Source organism: Urocampus carinirostris, chromosome 11 (assembly GCF_059441175.1).
Source record: "Urocampus carinirostris isolate Australia breed hairy pipefish chromosome 11, RoL_Ucar_1.0, whole genome shotgun sequence".
Lineage (NCBI taxonomy): Eukaryota > Metazoa > Chordata > Actinopteri > Syngnathiformes > Syngnathidae > Urocampus > Urocampus carinirostris.
Window position 1 is genome coordinate 2,791,857 of NC_142359.1, and position 15,804 is coordinate 2,807,660.

General features: G+C 44.4%; 1 protein-coding gene across 1 annotated transcript in view; it reads left to right on the forward strand.

Annotated features, from left to right (window-relative positions):
• stab2 (stabilin 2) overlaps positions 1-15,804 on the forward strand; it is an 88,841-nt gene that overhangs the window by 36,241 nt on the left and 36,796 nt on the right. The window contains exons 29-42 of the mRNA XM_088347323.1: positions 701-834; positions 1,797-1,899; positions 1,969-2,046; positions 2,132-2,221; positions 3,954-4,061; positions 5,581-5,712; positions 8,259-8,387; positions 8,477-8,539; positions 10,715-10,813; positions 12,988-13,183; positions 13,251-13,346; positions 13,422-13,479; positions 15,413-15,486; positions 15,568-15,693. Coding sequence (XP_088203449.1) covers positions 701-834; positions 1,797-1,899; positions 1,969-2,046; positions 2,132-2,221; positions 3,954-4,061; positions 5,581-5,712; positions 8,259-8,387; positions 8,477-8,539; positions 10,715-10,813; positions 12,988-13,183; positions 13,251-13,346; positions 13,422-13,479; positions 15,413-15,486; positions 15,568-15,693 — 1,486 coding nt within the window. The remainder of the gene's footprint in view (positions 1-700; positions 835-1,796; positions 1,900-1,968; positions 2,047-2,131; positions 2,222-3,953; positions 4,062-5,580; positions 5,713-8,258; positions 8,388-8,476; positions 8,540-10,714; positions 10,814-12,987; positions 13,184-13,250; positions 13,347-13,421; positions 13,480-15,412; positions 15,487-15,567; positions 15,694-15,804) is intronic.

A 15,804-nucleotide genomic window follows, 5' to 3' on the forward strand; every position in this document is an offset into this window, starting at 1 on the left:
GTGAGCACAGGTGAGGACAAACATCTTGAATTGACATTTTACGTTTTGTTTTGTTTTTTTCGAGATCCTGTGTTTTATACTTGTAAGTTACTTTGTATAAGAGTGCAAAGTTAAAATAAGTTAAAAAATGTGATTATGATTAAATATAATCATTGATTTCTTTTTTAAATGATTAGCGCTAAATTATTATTGGTAATATAACAAATGAATGGACCCCCAAAAACGTTTTTCTGCTTTTTTTTTCTCTCTTGGCTTTTACTTCTTTTGTATATTTTTCCCTGTTTTTTTTTCTTGGTCTTTTTTCCTTTTTTCTGTTTTTTGAAGTCATTTTGTGTAAAATGTTACATAATAATTAGTATATATATACAAAGTACAGTATATATAAAGGTGAAAGCAACGAAAAAATAACTAAAGAGCCGTTTGGGAGCGGCTCTTTTTGTGAGCTGAGCCAAAAGAGCCGGTCCTCTAAAAAAAGAAGCCAGAATTTCCATCACTATTCTAACAACATGCTTATTCCTAAAAAGAATAAAACAAAAACTGAAGTCGATTTTACATTCTGGACTTTGGTTTCCTGGTCTTCAGTCTCAACTCGTAACTAATTGAGAAAAATTCAATGTGATTCGTTAATGATTCAGGGTCTGAAGACCTGTTTTGACTCCTCACAAAACTACTTCTGATACTTCATTCATTTTTGTGCCAGGAGTCGGGTGTGAGCGTCGCATTGCCTGGCCAGCAGATGACGCTCTTCCTGCCATCCTCCGCCGCCATTCGCAAAATGTCTCCGGATGATCGAAAATTCTGGACCACAAACACAAACCTGCCCAGTCTCGTAAGGTCAGTCCGCCGATCTTCCTTCAAAGGTGGATCTCCTGGACCGGGAGATCGTATTGTAGTTGGATGGAAAAACAGGTCGCTAGCTGGGACGGGATATCAAAACCTGGGCGGGGTCAGAAAACGAGTAGTTAGCTGGGACAGGAGATCAAAACGTGGTCGGGGTCAAAAAACGGGTCTTTGGCCGAGACGGGAGATCAAAACCTGGGCAGGGTCAAAAAACGGGTCGGTAGCCGGGACGGGAGATCAAATCGTGGTCGGGGTCAAAAAAAACGGGTCTTTAGCCGGGACAGGAGATCATAACGTGGGCGGGGTCAAAAAACGAGTAGTTAGCTGGGACAGGAGATCAAAACGTGGTCGGGGTCAAAAAACGGGTCTTTAGCCGAAACGGGAGATCAAAACCTGGGCGGGGTTAAAAAACGGGTCGGTAGCCGGGACGGGAGATCAAAACGTGGTCGGGGTCAAAAAACAAGTCGTAGCAGGAGACAAACGGGGAATCAGGAACAGACGAGTGGGATACGGGTGACAAAACGGGACCGACGGGAGTCAGAGTCACAATGCTTGCCTTGTGTAAACATAGGTTCGCTGACAGACTGACAACAGGTGAGTGAAAGCACTGAGCTTAAGTAGGAGGGGGAACCAATCAGGTAACCAGCAGCAGCTGGTGCCAAACGAGCGAAACAGGTGAGTTTAATGAGTAATCATGACAAATACCTAAGACAACATTGGTACTCATTGCCTCCCTGCTTGGCGCTCGGCATTATGGGTTGGAATCGGGCGGTTTGGTCACCTAATGACTCCCAACACATCAGTTGGGTTGAGCGAGGGGGCTGGGAACCCCCTCCTCTGTATCAATCTCCCAGAAAGAGTCAGGAATGTGTTTTTGACTCTAGCCATATGGCTCCGGTATGTATAATTTATATATTTGATTAAATTTGTACCTTCTTCTGACATGTATCTTGCAGGAATCACATTATCGCCAATACCTATCCACTAAGCAGCCTGAGGAACATTTCGTCCCTGACTTCGCTTCTCAATTCTCCACTTCCTGTTTCCGCAGAGCAAGAGGCAAGTACGAGTCTCGACTGCTACAAGACCATCACTGAGCATTTTTACCCGTTTGTATTTTCATCTCAGACGACGAGTGTGGGCGGGGCGGTCATCGTGGCGGCCGACCTGGCGGCGACCGACGGGGTCCTTCACTTGATCGACTCGGTACTCTCGAAACCCGGGACGAGAAGGCAAAAACGAAAGGAATACGGATGAGGTGACGGTGTTTCCTGTCCGGTTTGTTCGGCAGGTTCTGCTTCCTGACAGAAAGATGAGCCGGAGCTTGCTGGCCACTCTGCAGACGCGATCCGAAATTTCGCTCTTCACATCTTATCTCCTGGTAGGCAAGGAAACTACACGCTTTGAAATACATTTACCGTAATTCACCTAAAATAAACGAATTGGGCAGAAAGGGCAAAGTGCGCCTTATATTCCAGTGCGCCTTGCATACAGAGTTGGGAATAATACCCTTATACCCTCAGAATTATTTACATCACCTCTTTTCTCATGTCACCATTCAAAATGGCGACTACCATACAGTTAGTATAATATCTACAAATGTGCCGAAAGAAAAGGCGCCTGAGGGCTGAATTTTGACAGCGTCCGACACGTGTCGTTTGCGAACGAAGCGTCTCTATGTGCCGACTCTTGGAAGTAAGCGAAGAGAGCCGGCTCCCCGCTCATCAACAGCTGGTTCCTTCAGAGACGACAATTTTTGTTATTGGGCAATGTAAATTTTAGCGGATTCTGTGTTGTTGACTTTGAATTTGTTGAACATAAAAAGGTTAACATTATTGTCATGAACCGGAACTGGATCAGGACCCAAATGCGTGACTTTTCTCACCTTTTATTTAACGGGAAATGGGGAGTCATGCACATTAGGCAGCGGTCTGGCGTGGAATGATAGGAAGCCAGTGGCCGAGGAGATCGATACCAATTGCCCGGGCAGATATCGGACAGATGGGGTCGATACCGGACAGGACGGGACGGACAAGATTGATATCAAAACAGGATATCGAAATTAAACAGCACAAACTAGACGGGAACGAAACTGGAAACTGATTTTAAACAAGACCAAATAAACGGGAACAATACCAGACAGGAAATACTAACAGGAAAAAGGACAGAGTCAAAACCCACGTCCTGCGGGGCAGAGGTTCGTTCACAGACTGACAAAGGAAGAGTGAAAGCACTGTGCTTAAATAGATGGAAAGGGGATCCGTCAACAAGCCGCAGCTGGCAACACATGGGCGGGGCCAATCGGGCGCCATGGCAACCGTGACAATTATTTTGTATTTTTTTTTAGGAGAAAACAATTCAAACAGGCATCAGAAAGAATGTTAAAATGTGGCACTAATCACTATAGATGATGACACAGATGTATTCATCCTTAGAATTAAAAAAAGAAACATAATAAAACTAAGGCATTGTTTTGGGTTACACAACATTATATATATTATCAATATATAATAATATACAATAATTAAGCATTTTCTAAACAATCGACACCTTATGGTTTGGTGAAGCTTATATTTGTCACGGTTGCCATGGCGCCCAATTGGCCCCGCCCGTGTGGCGCCGGCTGCAGCTTGTTGACGGATTGGCTTCGCCACTATTTAAACCCTGTCCTGTCGATCCCCTTTGGTCAGTCCGTCTGCGAATCTCCGTATGTACAAGGCAAGCCCTTTTCGACCCTGACCCTCGCCTGTCCTGTTTTGCTCCCGTTTGTCTCCGCCTACAACCCGTTTTGATCCCGATCACGTCTGCTCTCTCGTCTTGGCTTACGACTCGTTTCCGACCCTGATCACATCTGCTCTCCCGTTCTGGCTTCCGACTTGCTTCCGACCCGTTTTTGCTCTCCTGTCCTGGCTACCAACCCGCACCGCTTCCTCGTTCTTTCAATATAACTGGTAAATGTTACGCCTGTGAGTCCTGTTTCCGTTCTGGTTCTGACAAAATTGGTGCAAAAAGGTATTTCCTTTACAAAAGTATTGGTTGCGGCTTATAATCAGGTGCTCTTTACTGTCTGTTTATTACAAAACTAATATATGTGTTATTTGTTTTCTGTCAAGCAACATTCCCTGCTGGATGAAGTGGAACAGTCCGGCCAGTTCACTATCTTTGCACCGTCGAATGGCGCCATCTACGATTACCTTCAAAAAATGGGTGCCACTGCCCTGGTAAGTGAATTTTAACGATACAAAATTCAATGTCAGTGTCCTGGCCAGAGAGGTACCCCATTACCAGGATTTGGTTACAGTCACTAGTTACCTAATTTAAAAAGTTATTCCGTTAACCACCAGATTACTGACACGCTTACGTAGAATGATACTCTAAAAGTAATTATCTAGTTACAAATTACAGTATTGATCCTTTGCACACATATGACCTTACTGTCTAGACCAGAATGGAGACAGAACCCACTTGCGTTGCGTTTCTCACAAGTTTTATTGGAAGAAAGATCCGGTGGTCGTTGGACACGGGAAGCAGGTCGTTCTAAACACGGAAGTGGATCTTCTGTGACTAGCGATGGCGGTGTCAGGGACGGAAAACGGGTCAGTAGCTGGGACAGGAGAGCAAAAACGGGGTTATAAGCGAGTCGTAAGCCAGGAAAGGAGGATAGATGTGGTCGGGGACAAAAAGCGATCGAAAGCCGGGACGGGAGAGTAGACGTGGTCAGGATCAAAAACGGGTCGAAGCCGGGGGACAGACGGTGAGTAAGAAACAGGTGGGCGTCAAGGTCGAAAAAGGCTTGCCTAGTTTTGACTGAGGTTCGCAGACGGACTGACAAACGGGGACAGATAGGAGTGGGTTTAAATAGGGACAGAGAGCCAATCAGAGTTCGAGGCAGTTGGCTTCTCTAAAAAGAGTCATAATCCCCATCCCTGGAACAGACCAGTTGAGTTAGATTTAATTTATTAAACTCACTTTATATTGTTTACTGCTGATTGTTATTTTACGATACTGTTTATGTCAGGACCAGAACGGAAACAGGACCCAATTGCGTAACGTTTACCACAAGTTTTATTGAAAGAAAGAGGAAGGGCTGCGCCCACCATCTAGTGTTCGCTGGGTGCAGGAAGCAAGTCGCTCTCAGATCCGAACACGGAAGTGGATCTTCCGTAGCGAGCGATGGCAGGGTCAGGGACAGAAAAACTGGTCGGTAGCCGGGACTGGAGAGCAAAGCGTGGTCGGGGTCGGAAACGAGTCGTAAGCCAGGACGGAAGAGTAGACGTAGTCAGAATCAAAAATGCGTCGTAAGCCGGGACGGGAGAGCAGACGTGGTCGGGATCAAAACAGGTTGTAGCCGGAGACAAAAGGGAGCAAAAACAGGACAGGCGGGAGCCAGGATCCAAAAAAGCTTGCCTTGCATAAACAGAGGTTTGCAGACAGACTGACAACAGGGGATTGACAGGACTGGGTTTAAATAGGTACAGGGAGCCAATCAGAACCCGCAGCAGTTGGCGCCAAATAAACGGGATAATAATAATTGACATACAAGAACTTCTTTTTAAAATAACAGAAATAGTTATTATCCCTGGTAACTAGTTAGTCTTAGTATAGAGTAACTAAGCTACTGGCTCAGTTACTTTTTGGAAGAAGTAGTGAGCAACTAGAATGAATAAGTTTTTCTAAAGTAACGTGATCAACACTGCTCCCTACACTGCTCATGTGACAACTGGCGCTGTTACTCAACAGGACGTCAATACCACCCGTTACCACTTGGTGGCATCGCAGCGTCTCTTGAAGAGTGAACTACTGGAGGGCGGCTACAAACAAACGCTGCTCGGATTCCGCTTCCAGATCGCTTTCTCCGCTCGAGACGGACAGGTCCGATACAGTCACGCTTTCTCCTCTGTATTCGTTTGTCTGTTTGTGTTGCTGTCTGCTCAAGAAGTCAGTCAGGTAGGTTACCCTGGGTGTGAAAAATGAAAAAAAAAAAAAAAGCAGCACTATGTTATTACCAGGGCAGCATGGCAACGCAGTGGTTAGCGCGTGTGTGGCACAGTTCTAAGGACTCGGGAACCTCCTGTGTGGGTTCAAATCCAGCTCCAGACTTCCTGTGCGGAGTTTGTATGTTCTCCTCCTGCTTGCGTGGGTTTCCTGCGGGCACTCCCGTTTCCTCCCACGTTCCAAAGACATGCATTTCAGGTGAATTGGCCGGTCCAAAATTGTCCCTAGGTGTGAATGAGCGAGTGAGTTGTCTGTCCCTGTGTGCCCTGCGATTGGCTGGCAACCAGTTCAGGGTGTCCCCTGCCCACTGCCCGATGATTGCTGGGATGGGCTCCAGCACCCCTGCGACACTACTGAGGATAAGCGGTGTAGCTAATGAGATGAGATGAGATGAGATATTAAATATATATAGGCATGACCGACTTAGGTGCCGAGGTGCCTCACTTGTTTGGGTGTTTGCGTATTTTGGTTGGCCGTGGTCCAAAAATTTTTGTGTGTGTTTTTTGCTTTTTTTTCTCCCCCCTTTTTAAATTTTCTTTGTTATTGTATGTGTTTGTCTTGCTGTCGGTCACCCCTCTTGAGGGATATGACCAAGGTAGATAGATAGATAGATAGATAGATAGATAGATAGATAGATAGATAGATAGATAGATAGATAGATAGATAGATAGATAGATAGATAGATACTGCACTACCCAAAAAGGCGTGAAAACTGCTTTACAGACACGCAGTATAAATAGTTGCTATGTGCTAACAGCAGTGTAAAACAAAAATGATTTTTATTGGACATAAAGACTTAACAGGGGCGGCAGTAGCTCAGGAGGTAGAGCACTCGTCTTGGGATCAAGGGATCCCAGTTCGAATCCCGGCTCGTCCGTGTTACATGTGGAAGTGTCCTTGGATAAGACACTGAACCCCTGATACCCCCAATAAGCCTGTTAGCGCATTACATGGCTGCAAGGCCGCTATTGGGAAATGTGGAGCACATTGTAAAGCGCTTTGGGAAGTCATTGACTTGAAAAGCGCTATATAAAAATGCAGATCATCATCATCAACATTGGGCAAATAACAATTTATCTTCATCACTCGATGGCGTTCTTCTCAAAACAAGCCATTGAGGCATTTAAAGTTCTGTTGAAATAAAACTTCAATTGCTATGTCTAATGAGGCAATAGAATGATAAAACCTTACAATGTCCATCTATCTATCTACCCTGGTCATATCCCTCGAGAAGGGTGACCGACAGCAAGACAAACACGTACACAAAAACAAAGAAAATCAAAAAAAGGAAAAAGTAGCAAAAAAAACACACTCAAAATTTTTTGGAGCATGGCCAACCCAAATGCCCAAACAAGTTAGGCACCTCGGCACCTAAGTCGGTCATGCTTTTGTCCCTCCAGATGAAACGGGACACCAGAAAGCGGCCATGTCACTCGGGTCAGGGTGACACCACACACTCTTTTCACTGGTTTACCCCTGCCGCATCATACAGGTGCCCTGCCCATCCCTTAGAACGCGTCCAAACATCCCACTATCCTTTTACAACACCTCTCCACTCATTCCGATCACCAACAAACTTACATTGTAAATAGAAATAAATGGGACTAGCATACTCCATCACGTTAGCTAGTTAGATTTGATGTTGAGTGCAAAAAACATCAATGACCAACAAAGTAAAATCGGTGGTCCGCAGTGACTGATGTCACGTTTTAGTCCTTGTTTTCGAACCTTGACCGAGGTGCTACCAAAAACAGTGGTACCAGGGACTAAGAACCAGGTACTTTTTCATAATGGAAAACCAGAAAGGCCAGGTGAGACATGCTAGAACCGTATGGTAGAAAAGCGCCATAATCGTCCACTTCCTGTTAGCTGACATCTGCTTTTTCATGCTCCATCACGTTAGCTAGTTAGATTTGATGTTGAGTGCAAAAAACATCAATGACCAACAAAGTAAAATCGGTGGTCCGCAGTGACTGATGTCACGTTTTAGTCCTTGTTTTCGAACCTTGACCGAGGTGCTACCAAAAACAGTGGTACCAGGGACTAAGAACCAGGTACTTTTTCATAATGGAAAACCAGAAAGGCCAGGTGAGACATGCTAGAACCGTATGGTAGAAAAGCGCCATAATCGTCCACTTCCTGTTAGCTGACATCTGCTTTTTCATGCTCCATTACGTTAGCTAGTTAGATTTGATGTTGAGTGCAAAAAACATCAATGACCAACAAAGTAAAATCGGTGGTCCGCAGTGACTGATGTTACGTTTTAGTCCTTGTTTTCGAACCTTGACAGAGCTGCTACCAAAAACAGTGGTACCAGGGACCAAGAACCAGGTACTTTTTCATAATGGAAAACCCAAAAAGGCCAGAAAAGCGCCATAATCGTCCACTTCCTGTTAGCTGCATTTTCATTTTTGTCCTTGTAGCTGTACGTCAATGACGCTCACATCAATGCAACAGACATTCTGAGTGAGAACGGGGTGGTCCACGTTCTTTCTGCGGTCCTGCCGATCCAGTGGAACCGCTGCGATCAAGTCCAACAGGAGAGAGTCAAGGTCAATGTGGATCTAGTTTAAAGAGCGCCACAATTCATTTTGTTTTGTGGCAGTCAGTTGTTAAAATTTTTGATGTGTTGTGTCTGTAGGGTTCCTGCGCAGACTGTATCTTCCCACAGGGCCAAATCTGTCCTGCCGACACAGTTCGAGACGTGAGTTGATACATGCCTCTCAATTTATGCGTTTTCGGATTATTTCAAATTGTGTACGGGAAAATAAATAAAACTTTGTTAGATCAGTCTTATCTTGTCCATTTCTAATCGGGATCTTCTCAGTCACTGGTGTCGAGGACCCTAGCGCAGTAGTAATGGATAACTTTATCCGTACAGGGCTCGGTACGAAGGAAGTCAGGGGTGAGGCAACTTTCGTGGTCCAAGATACAGGCAAGAAGTCGGTATACTGGGAACAACAAGGCTGTGACAAGAGGGCTAAGAATGTGACAAGAAAGGCATCGAATTAGCACCAAGCCAAGGAGAGTGTTTTATTAGTGAAGAGGGAGAGGTGTCATTAGAGGGTAATCAGGATATGTGTTAAGGCCAGAAAATGAGTGAGGAAATAAGGTAATAGCAACCGAGAGGGAGGAAAAAGAGACCGGAAACAAAACCCGAGTGCAGGACTGTGGTAGCAAACAACAATGTCGTCGTAGATTGCTCAGATTATTGCGGTGTTAATCCAGATTCTTTTTCATTCGTTGATGAAAGGGAGTTATCAAATTCTGCTCTGCCTTGCTCACCGACAGAGTTTTTAGCCATGTGATAAAAGTACAAACAGAATATAGAAAGACAATGGGAATGTCATGATTACTGATGTGCCCGCTCATTTGGCGCCAACCGCCGCGGGTTCTGATTGGCTCCCTGTCCCTATTTAAACCCACTCCTTTCTGTCACATGTTGTCAGTCCGTCTGCGAACCTGAGTGAATACTAGCCAAGCCTTTTTCGACCCTGACTCCCACCTGTCCCGTTTTTGCTCCCGGCTGTCTCCAGCTACGACCTGATTTTGCTCCTGACCACGTCTGCTCTTCCGTCCCGGCTTACGACCTGTTTTTCTCCCCGACCACGTCAACTCTCCTGTTCTGGCTTACGACTCGCTTCCGACCCTGACCACGCTTTCCTGTCCCGGCTATTGACCTGTTTTTCTGTCCTTGACACTGCCATCGCTCGCTCTGAAAAGTTGCCTGCCCAGCCATAAAGTTGCCCCATTTTTCACAAATTGAAACACAATAAGACGACTCATCGCAAAAAGAACATTGTTGCAAAGTTTTAATATATAACAGAACAACACTTTAAAATTCGGTTATTATAAATATACTTCTAACATTCTTTACATGTATATGACATGGCTGTTTTCCATCTGACATCAGTATGTACCTGTATTGACTCACCTTCATTCATGCAATGTTTGCGTTGCGTCGTCCGCTCCAAGCCACGTGAACTCCTCTTTCCACCATGCTTTTAATGTACGTTGACGTTTTGTTGCGTCATCAATTTTGTTAGCTTCTTTTGAATCTTTCTTCTGGGGATGAGGTTTTGGCTTGATTCCTAACCACTTTTCCATTTTCTTGTGTTCTCTGTGTGTCTACTTTGGAAAATGATATGCAAATGCACGACCTTATAAGGCTCGGGAAAGTCCGGAGGCATGAATGTTATTCGATGCAGGCTTCTGATTGGCTGCAGAGAATGCAAATTGCCTAACGAACTGAAATTTCCAAACCCAACAAAGATTTTAAAATCGGAATAAAGCAAACGTTTGTAACAAGCTACCATTCCATCCCCCCATCTCATCTCATTAGCTGCACCACTTCTCCTCAGTAGTGTCGCGGGGGTGCTGGAGCCCATCCCAGCAATCATCGGGCAGTGGGCAGGGGACACCCTGAACTGGTTGCCAGCCAATCGCAGGGCACACGGGGACAGACAATTGGCTCGCTCATTCCCACCTAGGGACAATTTGGACCGGCCAATCCACCTGAAATGCATGTCTTTGGAATGTGGGAGGAAAGCGGAGTGCCCGGAGGAAACCCACGCAAGCACGGGGTGAACATACAAACTCCGCACAGTAAGGCCGGGAGCTGGATTTGAACCCACGCAGGAGGTTCCCACGACCTCAGAACTGTGCCGCACACTGCGCCGCTGTGCTGCCCACCCATTCCATCCCGTCTAACAAAAAACAAAAACCGAAAGGTGGTTTTTTTTTTTTTTCTTGAGAAAGTTGTCGGGCATGCCCCGAGCGTCCGGGCAGACATTATCTCAGACACTGATGTTAGTATGTGTTTTATTCTAGCTTGCAAAGCGGGTTTGAATGTTTGTTAACGTTTTGTTTCGTGTCGCAGACGTCGTCCAAGAGTTTAAAGTGCATGTATGTGAGGACGTTCGAAGGGGAGCGGCTGATGTCCATAGGCTGCAAAGCAACTTGCTTGAAATCGCTCATGGTGAGTTTTATACGGTAGTCGCACAAATGACATTCAAGTTTTTACATCTTTATGTACTTTCAGTTCAAAGTTCTATGGTTTCCATAGTTTGATGGGCAACCTGATTGAAAGGATTTCAACACATATAGATGGATAGATCTAGATAGATGGATAGATCTAGATAGATGTCTAGATAGATAGATAGATCGATAGATAGATGTCTAGATAGATGTCTAGATAGATAGATAGATAGATGTCTAGATAGATAGACAGATGTCTAGATAGATACATAGATAGATAGCTGTCTAGATGGATAGATATAGATAGATGTCTACATGGATAGATAAAGATAGATGGACAGATATAGATAGATGGATATATATATAGATAAATGTCTAGATAGATAGATAGATAGACGTCTAGATAGATAGATAGACGTCTAGATAGATAGATAGACGTCTAGATAGATAGATAGCTAGATAGATAGATAGACGTCTAGATAGACATCTAGATAGATAGATAGATAGACAGATAGACGTCTAGATAGATAGATAGATGTCCAGATAGATAGATGTTTAGATAGATAGATAGACTCCTAGATTGATAGATAGATAGATAGATAGAAGTCTAGATAGAGAGATAGATAGATAGACGTCTAGATAGACGTCTAGATAGATAGATGTCTAGATAGATAGATGTTTAGATAGATAGACGTCTAGATAGATAGATGTCTAGATAGATAGATAGATAGACGTATAGATATATAGATACATAGATAGATAGCTGTCTAGATGGATAGATATAAATAGATCACTACATGGATAGATAAAGATAGATTCAGATTCAGATCTACTTTATTGTCATTCTAGTACACGTGTATACAGAACGAAATGTCGATGCATCTGACCCCCACAGTTTCCTTGAATGTACAGATATAAATAATGTTGTATTGTATTTTGGCTACGTATAGTATTTTACCATAGTGCCGATAGTGCAAGAAGAGTAGCTAACCAGATGTGCAAAATGGGCAGTCAGGTTAACAAGTCAGGTACACAGTAACAATAACACTGTAACAATAACGCTGTAATTACAATAGTGCAGAGAGCAATGTGCAAGGAGTGGCAAGCTATAAAAAAAAACTGCTAGTAGTGCAAAAAGTCAGATTAGCAGCCGTTTAGATTTAAGTTAACTATATGTTAGATTGACCATTTAACAGTCTAATGGCCAGGGGGACTAGACTATTGCGGAGCCTGGTGGTCCTGCACCGCACACTGCAGTACCTCTTCCCAGAGGCTAGCAGAGTGAACAGTCCATGATGGGGGTGAGAGGGGTCCCCGGTAATGTTTTTAGCATGGGATAGGCAGTGCTTCTGGCCAATGTCCTGAATGGAGGGAAGTGTAGTCCCGATTATTTTCTCTGCTGTCCTCGTTACCCTCCTCACACTACCCCAGTCGGTAGCGCTGCAGCCTCCACACCACACAGAGATACAGCTGGTCAGGATACTCTCTATGGTGCCCCTGTAGAATGTGATGAGGGAGGGTGGGGGCAGGTGGGCTCTCCTCATCCTCCGCAGGAAGTACAGGCGCTGCTGTGCCCTCTTAACCAGTGATGCAGTGTTCACGGACCAGGTGAGTTTGTTTGTAATGTGCACCCCTAGGAACTTGATACTGCTGACAACCTCCACAGCCTTGTTGTTGATGCAAAGTGGGGCATGGTTGGGCTGGTTTTTCCTAAAGTCGACAATGATCTCTTTAGTTTTGTCGACATTCAGGACCAGGCTGTTGTCCCTGCACCAGCCCACCAACTGCTCCACCTCCTCTCTGTAGGCCAGGTCGTTGTCATCCCTGATGAGGCCCACCACTGTTGTGTCGTCAGCATACTTCACGATGTGGTTTGTGGCGGACCTAGGGACGCAGTCGCAGATGGATAGATAGATAGATCAAGATAGATGGATAGATAGATAGATAGATGGACGTCTAGATAGATGGATAGATAGACGTCTAGATGTCTAGATAGATAGATGTCTAGATAGATAGATAGATAGATGTCTAGATAGATAGATGTCTAGATAGATAGATAGATAGATAGATGTCCCATGGGTGTGATCCTCTGTTTAGCTGGCTTTTTTTGTGTTCCATACTGAGAGGCTGATGGACTGTTTGTCAACCCAAAATATTTGTCTTTCTATGGTGCAGATCCCTAAGTGTTGCGACGGCTTTTTTGGTCCTCACTGCGAGCCCTGTCCCGGGCTGAAGGGTCAACCGTGCATGGGCAACGGCGTATGCTCCGATGGCATCAACGGGACAGGGATATGTCGCTGCCAACCTGGATTCCAAGGAACCGCCTGTCAGACATGCCAGTCTGGAAAGTATGGCGTCCACTGTGACCAGGGTCAGTTCGGTGTTTCTTGATAAAGTCGCCGGGTGTCTCGTCTCTGACCTGTTTTTTGTTTCTGCAGGATGTCGATGCCAAGAGGGCCGTTGCAACGACGGACCACAAGGCGACGGGACCTGCCAGTGCGAGTTAGGATGGCGGGGCGTCCTCTGTGATCAAAGTAAGATAGTTTCACTGATTTTGCTCCCTCCCCCCAAAGAATTTCCTTCACACGTTTGTTTTCTGGATTCCACAGTGATTAAATCTACAGCAGATGAAATTTGCGGCTCCTTCTTGTGTCACCCCAGTGCCAAGTGAGTCCACTCCCTAAAATCATAATCGTACATTAAAGGAGCTGGATGGAATTTGGAACTTTTGGAACTTTTTTACTAGCGGCCGCCATCTCCTGGCTTTTGTCATCATTGCATTTTCTGTCAGATACCTGCAGGCATTTCAAAAGTCACTTGAGATCTCAAAATATATCCCAAAAAGTATTATCGTAGAATTGTGAAGTCAGAGTTTCTCGACAGAATGAGGACACACTTGTTTCGACAGGAAATTCCAGGATTGTTTCTCCCGAGTTTAAAGAAAGCGAAGCAATAACACTCGGCTTGGTTTGGAACAGCTTGCTAAGCTGACAGGAAGTTGGCTGGGTCACGGCGACTTCTTCAGGAAAATTGCGTGGTTTTATTGATGGAGGGAAAAACACTGGCTTGGTGAGAAACATGTGGACGATTGCAAAACGGTATTGGCTGAGATAGGTCAATTCTGAGAAAAACACTGTCAATTCTTGGAAGCATGCGGCCAGTAAGAGAAAAACAACACGTGATGTGTCTGACGTGATGTTTCTGGGTATAAGAAAGCTGATTGTCTCTTAGACGAAGGAGAACGCTGTTTGAAAGCTGACGAATATCAATAAACGTTTCTCTCTCTCTCTCCGTCAAACTTCTCTGCTCTTTTGTGTATATTTTTGGGGCGAGGCATATACGGTCTGCTCCGAAAGTGGCATTAATGCAGCTATAATAGTTATCGTTTTCGTGATAACTACACACAAGTTGTTCAAATGGCACATCACATTGCTGAAGCTGTACGGAATTTCGAAATTTTTTACTCTCTGTCATCATCCCCTGGTTTAAAGTCGTGATCGCAGCCTTGGTCGACTCGTTTATGATGCGCGTGCAAGTACGTGCATTTCAGAGATGTGCGAGAATAGATTATTCTTTTTCATCTATCTTGGGTTTTGGTGTTTGGACTTTACTTGAAGCAGGCATTTCCTGATTTGAACCCTTTTCTTGCTACACAAACAAATAGAAACAAAAACAAAAAAACACGAGGGACATTTTTCATCGTTCTATCAGCATCTGAAATAACGTCTGCCCGGACGCCCGGTGCGTGCATCTTTTACGTTGGGCGTATAAATTACAAAACGTCTCCGCCTGGGTGACTGACAACTGTTTTAACTGCTTGTGGGTCAAGACATTTTACATAAGATGAGGCACACCTAGAGGGTGCTGAAATGATTGTTTGCCAGCTTTTTAAAATATGTGAAGAATAATGGTGTAGTTTGGTCACTTTGACTTTCCCTAGTTTTTGTTCTTTGTGCTTTTTAGCACTCGTTTTCGGTTGCACTACACAATACAATGGCATCTTGTGGTCAGACATATTTTTCTCATCTAAAGTCAGAGGAATTCTAAAGTCAGAGGAATTATTGAGCCGAAAAACAACAAAAGACTTTTTTTCTCAAGTCAAACGTTTGCTTTATTCTGATTTCGAAATCTTTGTTCGGTTTGGAAATTTCGGTTCGTTTGGCAATTTGCATACTCAGCAGCCAATCAGAAGCCTGCATCGACTAACTTCGTAATTCCGGACTCTCCTGTGCCTTATGAGGTCGTGCATCTGCCCATCATTTTCCAATGTAGACGCACAGAGAACACAAAAAAATGGAAAAGTGGTTAGGAATCAAGCTAAAACAAAAGATTCAAAAGAAGTTAACAACATTTATGACGCTACAAAACGTCAACGTACATTAAAAGCATCGTGGAAAGAGGAGTTCACGTGGCTTGTAGCAGACGATGCAACGCAAACATCGCATGAATAAAGATGAGTAAATATAATACTATAAAATACTTTTTCTCATGAGTTTCAAACACCGCTAATACTTTTGCATATTTGACTGAGTTCTAGGTGGTATCATGCACTCTTTGTTAGAGGCGCTACAAGTTGTCAAATTCCTATTTTCGTCCACAGTTGTGTCATCCACCCGTTCGGACCGCAATGCCTGTGCGCGGTTGGCTTTGAAGGAAATGGAACTTCTTGTCGAGGTAAACTTCTCCAAATGATTGAAACCTATTCCAGGCACTTCTTACTAACGCGATGTTTGTTTTGTGTTTTTGTGTTTGTAGCCAAAGATGCATGCGCGCAAGCTAACGGAGGCTGCAGTGTGTTTGCAGTGTGCAAGCGAGCCAGACCTGGCCAACGTTTGTGCCAGTGTAATCCTGGTTACAGTGGGGACGGACTGGTGTGCCTTGGTCAGTTAATATCTTCAAGTTTATTCTCAATATTTCATGGAATAACAATTGTATTCAGTGTTCTCGTTTGCCTGCGTCCCTGCGTCCTAGATGCATCATTTTTACTGGGGA